General features: G+C 36.6%; 1 protein-coding gene across 1 annotated transcript in view; it reads right to left on the bottom strand.

The window, feature by feature from the left end:
• The window catches only part of METTL8 (methyltransferase like 8), a gene marked incomplete at its 5' end in the record, with an annotated part of 8,791 nt that extends 2,352 nt beyond the window's left edge, over nt 1-6,439 (bottom strand). Inside the window, 4 exons of the mRNA XM_009704160.1 lie at nt 2,422-2,561; nt 2,893-2,956; nt 5,436-5,485; nt 6,048-6,439. Coding sequence (XP_009702462.1) covers nt 2,422-2,561; nt 2,893-2,956; nt 5,436-5,485; nt 6,048-6,439 — 646 coding nt within the window. The remainder of the gene's footprint in view (nt 1-2,421; nt 2,562-2,892; nt 2,957-5,435; nt 5,486-6,047) is intronic.
• Nucleotides 6,440-9,327: the final 2,888 nt, after the last annotated feature.

Raw genomic sequence — 9,327 nt, forward strand, 5'->3', positions numbered from 1 at the left:
CAGAGCATCTTCATTCTCACTTTTTAACCTTACTTGGAGCTTCTTATAAATACATTTGCATTACTCTGCAAAATATGTTACTAATGAATAATGGCTTGGCTTTGCCTCACTCTTTCAGAATAAACTGAAGGACTCAGGTTTTCCATATTCATGAAAGACACAAAAGGCAGTCTGCATCTGCCAGGCTGCAAGGCAGAAAAGTCCACTTGCCTAATTCAACCACTCCTCCCATAGGGAAGCAGATAGACCATGCAGAAGATGTGGAGCCAGAGTGAATGCAAAATGAATGAAAGGCAGGGTGCTGTATCTGAAAAGAGCTAAAGAAGAGTAAGTCTATAACTATACAAAATCAATGTACCATGACTGTGTACCAAGAGAACATCCTTACACCATCCCTGTCTCTAGGTGGTCTTACGCCCTTGCCCCAAGAATGTCGTAACTCAAGAACTAATGCAATTTTGTCCTTATGCAACAGCAGTGCAGGCATCTTACCTTGATTTCTAAGGGACAGAATTAGGAGGTAGTTCAGCAGAAAATATCCTATCTCCAAACAGACAAGAACAAAAAGCAGTGTACACTTTTTAAGCACAGAATCCCTTAGAGGAAGCCAAGTGCTTTAAAAGTTGTCCTCTTTGCTGATGCTCAACACAGGCAACCAAGTGTGCTGCCACAGACAGAAAAGGCAGCACCATCTAAGAATAAGAGACTGTTCAAGACAGGTAGTTGTGCACAGAATTACAGACTTTGCCTATACAAACATAAGTTTTATGCACATAGAAAAAAAAAAGTGCATGCACAAAAAGTGAAAGTGCTTTGAAAAATCTCATCCTGTAGGACTAGAGCACATTACATATTAATTACATAGCTTGAAGAAAGTTTAATACCTTTTAAATTCTGCAACCAACTTTTAGAGGGGCCTTCTAGCAGAATTGAAGTGTGTTAAAAATAGGGTACAAGAGTAACAATTATCAAAAACTAAACACAACAACCTGAAGAGAAATCACTAAGTAACAATTGTGCTGAATACAAATGTGTCCCTCTCGTGTATTTTCCAGGCCTCCAAAGTATGGAAGTTCTGCATCATCATTCTCTTGGTTTTCCTTTTCATTTCCCACTTTCAAAGTTTCCAGAAAAAAAGTATATTGAGCCAGATGAATCTGGATTACATTTGCCTTTATGCAGTTATTTTAATTCTATGAGATGACAGTAATGACTAACAAATCTTCAGAAAGTGGGTCTTGCAACACAGATAATTACATGGAAATCTATATGTGTGTATACACACACACACAAAAGCATCCATGTCAGCCTTTAGATGCCGACATGGGGAGGAAAACAAACAAACACACACACACATTCTCAAAAGACTAATAGGAAGAGATCCACAGAAATTCTGACAGATCATCTGATTACAGCCTCCACAGGCAAAGCGATTGAATGAATGCATCTCTATTGTCCAATTTCTTCCTGGCAGCATCACTGCAGTTACAGAGATCTGAAATCTACTGCTTGACTTGTTTTTGAAATCTAGACCCAGGCTTTGCATGACTCATGTGCTCATCTTTGAACAAACAGGAAGAAGTAATATCCAATATGGGAAACATTTTTCTGTAAAGCTAATCATTAATAACTCAGGCAGGGAAAAAGTTCTCAGACTTAGGCAAATACTGTTCTGTTTGCCAAGCCCACTTTAACGACATTTTTAAAGTAATAAACGTACTACCACACATACAGCATGTATTTCCCTTCATATGATCTAGTTAAAGGAAGAATCAAGGAGTTTAACTTACATGCTCTCTTTTGCATTTTTCCCATTAAAGAAAGGGCATTTTCATAATCAGCCAGCCTTAACAGTCATAAAGTCTGGTTCATTAGACATTGAGAGGCATTAGTAACAAGGCTAACAGTACTCAACACTATACATGAAAATTAGATCAAGTTTTGTTAATCCAAACAAGTTAGAAAATTCTGAATGCATTTTTGTTTAAAAGGCCTGCATGTAAGCATTTGCATATGACTAAATCAGCAACCTGAGTCTTCATCAACATATTGTAAGGTATTAAATCATGAATGTTTGGGTTTGATCACTAAAAATAATTTTCTTCTAGAAGACTAGCGGCCTGGTTTTTTAATTTGTAATTCTCTTGAATCACTGTCACTTTTAATAGGGATGTATTTAGTCACAATATACCCCTTGTATTTTGATAGAGACAGAAGGCTCACTAATGAATTAGCCTGACCATCTTTCCTCTTAAAGCCTAAAAATGGGAAACAGCATTTAAAATACCTTGTTTTATATAGAGATATTGTAGCTTACTAAATAATAAGTTAAAGATTCATCATCTTCTTTTGCTATTCTTGAAAACCTCCAGTGATAAAAGAGATTTAACCCATTTGCTTTGCCCTTTAGTCTTCATTTACCTGTCAGGATGAATAGTAGAGAGCACAAAGACAAGGAGAATGACATCCAGGATCTCATCTGGAAAAGGATAGGGTAAAGCATCATCACACACATCATGAACAAAGGCAGAACACCAGGCTGAATTGTAGGACGAATGTGACTGTCAGGAAAAAGATGAAAAAAGGCACAGAGAGAACAGTGGTAGTTAATACGTTTACTGTGACTCAAGAAACTTTTTTCTTCAATTATTCAGCATTGTAAAACATCTCATATAAAAGCCTATTCTGTCTGGTATCTTACTCAAGCTGAGAAGCAAGCTCACTGATGGTATTCATTCCTCTCTGCATAGAGTAAGACTTTGTTCTTTGGAATACTGAAAACTTCAGTTAAAAGTTGTCAAAGCCATCACATTCTTTTTCATGAAGACGGCTTCCTGGCAGCCTCCTGAATTACAGGCTTATAAGGTACTCTAAAGTGAGCATACGAATTACCTTTACCAGCTCCACTGCTCCTGAAGCAAAATCACAACAGTATAGAAAGGTTCCAGGTGTATTGCTAGGAAAACAAAACCAACATCTGTTAAAAAATTATTATTGTAAAAGATGAAAGTCTACATCAGTGTTCGTGGAACTACAGAGGGCCCTTTGGGGTTCTCCACAGGTTTGATCAAGCATGCCTTATTGATGTCTAGCACATGGAAAGCCACATAGGTTGTAATGAACCAATAGGGCAGATAAATTCATAAGAATACCAACAGGCAGTTAGTATAAAAAGAAGAATTATAGCCTTGTCAGGGAAGAAGTGAAAAGGAAAAGAAAGAAGGTCACAGAGAGCTGTCAGGATTGATGACAATGTCCTGGTGTTGTATTACATAAATGCACATTAATAGGTCACATTTTCTTTCAGAAGCACTACATTAAGTCTCCATCATTAGCCCATGTATGCAGTTTAATTAGCAGTATGATTTGGGCAAGGGTGAGGTGTTCCAAAAGTCATCCACAGTTCTGTAGGTGTTTGGGTTCCCATGTGCCACCTTGCTGTGCTTTTGATGAGATTAGGCGGTATTTGTTGTTCCCTTCCATTATTCCCTTTGTTTTGTAAGCCAAGATGAATAAGAATTTCGTGTAGCACTGTTTTCCCCTCCTTTCCCAACCAAGACTAGGCCAGCTGCAAATTTCCTTGTACCGTTCATCAGATACTAGTCACTCTAGGGAGAATTTTTTTTCACCTCCAAAAAATTCATTTAAGAGAAACTCAATAAGCCCCTCAAAATCTACTGAGGGATGACCTCATGGTCAACTCATGATCAATTAATCTCTCTCAACAAACATTTGAGATTTTGGACAGTTCCTTTATAAAGGGAATCAATAAACTCTGGCAGTGCCTATAAGATCTCACAGTATACACAGCTGAGGAAGTAACCTCTCTCCGAGGGCTCAACAGGAGAACCCTTGTGGATCAAAATATATTCCCTTCTTGTTGCTGAGCAAAATTTTTATCAGCTCTGTGCCCACCATGAGAAATGATGAGTTTAGATATTTATCATGGATGAGGACAAGCAGCTAGGCTTTGGACCCAGCCACTCCCTTGGGAAAGATTAAGCTGATTACCTAATGGACTTGTTAGGATGTAATTTCATTTTTTTTTGAGCAGAATAGGAGCTATGTAGGAAGTCAACTTAAAACAAAGACACGGCTTGATCTGGATGGTGATTTCATGATGCTTTGTATTAAAAAGCAGCAACTTAAATTTTTAGAGGGGCAGGGGGAAGCAGTTTAAAAGTAACGTTACAAACCTAAGTGGAAAATTTTTTGTAACCAGGGTACACTCATACTTGACACTGGCTTCTTTTTATAAGCATACAAAAGGCAATTTTTATATTATTAAATTCAGAGTAAAACCAACTGTCCTATAAAGCTGGGCCTGCTAAGAGATAAGAAATGTTTCCATCAGGTCATATACAAGACAAATGTGTGACTCGTTCAATGTACCAACCAACGTGATTGACTGAAGGATTTGCATAAGAATAGAGATCTCCAGGAAAAATACCTAATGAGTGGATTCTTAATTATCAGAAATGCCAACCTATGACTAATGCCTCCTGTGAGGAAAACACAAAAGTTCGTCTCACCTTTTTTAACAGAGCCACATGGCATCTTTTCCCTATATAGCGTTACTTTCCAAACTTTTCACATGAAACAGAGTTCCCCTTTCATCACATGCTGTCTAAAGCAAAGCATTTGTTGTGGGATGAAGAAGCATTGCTAACACTAATAGGTTTCATGTATGACTCTGGTGCATCACTTGACTCCTGCTCTCTGCTTCCATATCTGCAGAGTATTTTTATATAGTGGTGATGCTAGCAATCAGAATTCATCTATAGGCTAATGAACTGTGCTATACTCAAGCTCTTGGAGGCATAAATAAAAAGAAATCTACTTCAATCCCTGATACATACAAAGCCTTTCCAATAAAACCTTCCTGCCTACATGGAAGGGAGGACATGCTGTCGTAACAGCTTTTGTAAAACCAGAAGCTAAGTGGATTAAGATGTTTCAAGGAATTAAGTAATGCAATACAGAACTTGTGCCTTCCTTGACACTAAAACCTGAAGCAATATGACAAAGTGTACCAGCCAAATTCAGAAATAACACAGTTTCTTACCCGTATATCACATGCCATTATTTATTGCTGATTTTGGTCTTTTGAAGAGATATCTGGTAGCTTTACCATGATATATAAGACAAGAGAATATTTCACCAGCCTGAGACTAACTACAAGAAATCAGTCTGAACGCATCTGGAGACTAACCTTGTCAGCAAATATGGTCCCCCCAAGATTAGGGTTGACCAGTACAAGGAGTATCTTGTACTGATGCTACTAACATTATCTGTGGTCTGCAAGCAATCAGAATTTCAGGGCTATAAAACAGTCCATTCAACACTGCCTGCAGCACTGGTCTAGCACAAACATTTGAAGAAAACGAAGAAGATGAGAATAGAATTTTCATATTTGAAAATCCAGCACTACATACCATAGAACTTTCAAAATAGGAAAGACACTGTTTCCAGCACCACAACCAACCTAAAAATCAGAACAAAAACAAAAAGTTAAAATCAATAAGCAAATAAAATTTTGTATTTTTTAATTTTTGTCTTAAATTAGTTGGTAGGTAGGACCCATCAGACTTGAAGGTACATTGGACACAAAAGGTATAAACAGTTCATATCACAATTCTCAAATCACTTCTCTGATCATGTTTCTCCTCAATGTCTTTCTAAAGTTAAGAGGGAATCCATCTCTCAAACTGCATAGGAAAATGCAATATTCTTGTCCAATTTCACCATTTGGCAAGAATGTGTCAAGTACTGCACTTTAAGACATAACTTTCCTTAGGAAATTAGAAAATCCAGCTTCCAGTGAAAATGGAATCTGACAATCTAGCCCTAAATTCTGATTCAGGAGAAAATTTAAAGGGAAAACGAAGCCCAGATCGCAGGTTTTCCTGAAAGTTTCTGCCATAAATGAATGTAGTACATCAAATTCTAAATGTTTACTTTCTTGATACTTACTAAGTGTCTTTATCAGGCTTTTAGGCAATTAAGTGGAGTTCTACATGATGGGTAGAACATTTGCAGTGCATTACCTCTAATATTCTGTAAGTGGCATCACTACCAGGGAAGGATTCTAGTCTGCCAAGTTCTTCTCCACAGTTTTTACCCTGAGGATTGTCAGCAAGAGATTTTGCTTGTTTTTTATTACATATATATCCTTGTACAGAAGTAGAACCACCTTCATAATTTTTCTTCCAATATTCTTCTCCTTCCTCAAACATTTCATTTTTGTGTGAGAAATTGTTGGTACTATTTATATTTGTGTGTGCTGAAGAACTCTCTTCTGTTTTCAACTCTTCTCTCTTATCTTCTGGAAGAATTTCTGGAAACTCCAGAAACAGCCAATTGCGATCCTTGAAAAAGTTATTTTTATGAGTCCTGTAAAATTCATTCCAATATTTACTGGCTTCTCTCTCATATTTATCTGAAATTAAAACAAAACAAAAACTTGGTGAGTATGAGCTTAGTTACAAAATACTGTAAAGCAACATGGAATTTGGACCCCAAATTTACAGTTTAAAAATCCATAGTTTCCCACATTGTACACATTTAAATAAGAACATATGGATTTTGGGCCTTACCTTAATCTGTGCTCAAAAGAACTCCCATGAGTGTTTAATTAGATTTTATGTCACTTTGAATGGGGCAAACAGGCTTTCTGCATCTTTTTTTGGTTTTTTTTTTTGGGGGGGGGGTTGTTTGCTTGTTTGTTTTTTTTTAATGTAATGATGTAATAGAATAGCATCATCAAAATATGCAATTGTAAGTTTCTTAGACAAGCTTTCATGTCTCAAATTATAAAAGCAATGCATCTTTTCACTTACATGTTCTCCATGTTTTTCCTATTTAAGAAATACTAAATTGAAATTAATTTCATTATTTATGAAATTCTATGAACAATTGCAAATTTGTTGGTAGCTAGTTATCTCTCAAAAAACCCATACATTAGAAATCCAGTTCTGTGAACTGAAGTAATAAATGCTACTGCGTAGCCAACAGACAGTAATTCACTCTTAACAATTCAACAATGCAGTTTTGACAGAAAATAACAATACAGTCAGAAGTAACATACTGGCTTTCTAACTTCCAAAACACTTCAGAGAGTCTTATGGTAGACCTTTGTGTTAAATTTTAATTCACAAAACATTCTAACTCAATGCTAGAATGTCAAAGAACAGGGCTAGAAGGGATTTCACCCAGTCAGGGAAAGGGATTTCACCCAGGAAAGGAAAACCTTTCATATAGGTTTGACAACTTCCTTCAGTAATACATTACAGTCCTTCACCATCTGTACAGTCAGAAACCTTTTCCACTACCTAACCTGAAATTTCCTTCTTGCAATTTAAGTCCAGTAATCCTTGTCCCATTAATCAAGCAGATAAAGCGAAGATTACTCACTTCTCTTTGCAACACCTATTTACTTATTGGAAGTCTTTTACCATGTCTGCTGTAAACAATCTCTTTTCCAGATTGTCTAAACCTAAATCTTCTTTTTTCCACAGATGTCATGATTTTTAGACTGTTGATAATTTTTCTTCTCCAGATTATCTCCAATTGATTTACTACCGTTCGGTGCTGTATTCTGGTAAAGGCATTATCAACACGAGCAAAAGGAATATTTTACAAGGCTTACAGGCTGTAATTCTGTTTATAACTTCCAGCTTGCCATTTTGCAACAGCATGACACTGCTGATTCAGCTAGTGATTCACCACAACCCTCAGATCTTCTGCAAAATGACTACCTAGCCAATTGTTCCAGACCCTAGTATTTTTTTCAAGTAATTATTCCTAAGCAAAGCATTCTGCATTTATTTTTAGCAAATTTGTATCTTTCAGATCTTTTTTTTCCACCATTTGTCCAGATCTTTCTGAATCCTAATCCTGTTCTTCATCATAATTGAAACATCTCTTCACCTCGTATCATCTTCAAGGCTCCCATTTCCTGAGGTCACTAATGAAAATACCAAGCAGAACTGGACACAGAACAAAATGCTTCCCTGCCCAGCACAGCCTTACATTCTGAAAGGATCTCTCTAGGCATTCATTCACCCAAAAGCAGTTTCATTAGCTCTCGCTTACCTAACTTGCTTATGAAAATGTCAAGTAAAGCAAGTCAGAAGCCTGACTAAGGATAAATTTGAGGATGTCTGCTGTTTTTTCCTTATCCTCAGGGCTTGTAACCTTCTCCAAGAAGGAAATTTGCTTGATTTTACATGATTTATTCCTCAAAAATATTTGTTGGCCAGTATTCATCTCCTTTGTTCTTCCAAACCCAGAGTCTGCAAGCTCTGGATTATCTCTCCCAGTATTTTTCCAGGAATTGAAACTAATTATCTGACTCTCCTCTCTTTCCACCTCTCTTTTTAAAACAGTAAATACTCTCTTTTCTGCTTTCCCAGCCATCCACATAGTCTATGAATGTAACCTGTTCTTTCTCAGTAAGAGAACAAGATCTTTCCTCCTTCTCACTAGCACTAATTGTGCTAGCCACTGGACTGCAGCTAACCCTTTAAAAGGAAAGCTGATAAAAAGATAAGAATTACAATTTTTTCAATGTCTCTTTTGTTGATGGTTTCCCCTTCCTTATCCCTCCTAAGTACCAAACCAAATCTTCTTGTTTTTTCCCCTCATTCCCAAAGCATTTAGAGAATTGTTTCCTGTTACCCTTGACATCCCTTGCTAAGTGTACATCACATAATGTGTTGCCTTTTTTATTTTGTCCCTACTCACTTAATTCTTTTAATATAAATGCACAGATTAAATACATGGTACATTTCTCCTACTACTCTCATTTAAATCTTAACATACTATTTCCTGTATTGCTACAGCTTTTCAGAGATAAACAAGGCTGAGAATTATCATTAGAGGCACGGACAGGCAGTGGGAAGTGGCAAGGAGGTGGCAGAATGCCTTGTCCTATGAATTTGCATAATTTTTTAAACTTATCATTTAATACATCCAATTGTATTATTAAAGGGCAAGACCCAGCCATGCAGAGTAATTGTACAAACTTGTTTTACATTATAAGAGGAGAGTTGATTGAGGTCATATATACCAGATTTCAGTAGTATAAATTGCACACTCATACATTGTTCAGCTTCAGTATAAAAAAAAAAAAATAACCCCTCTACTCAAAAGGTTCTTAAATCATTATCATCCCTTGTTATAGTCACTACTTTTCTACACGTCTGCTCAGAACCCTTGTACTTAAATTCCCATCAAGTTTTCTAGATTTCAGAACTGAAGGAAAGCAATGGCTAAAATCAGCCTTTCAAATTGTATTAGTACTGTTACAAATATCTGAAATCAAAT

Source organism: Cariama cristata, unplaced genomic scaffold, assembly GCF_000690535.1.
Source record: "Cariama cristata isolate BGI_N322 unplaced genomic scaffold, ASM69053v1 scaffold42827, whole genome shotgun sequence".
Taxonomy (NCBI): Eukaryota; Metazoa; Chordata; class Aves; order Cariamiformes; family Cariamidae; genus Cariama; species Cariama cristata.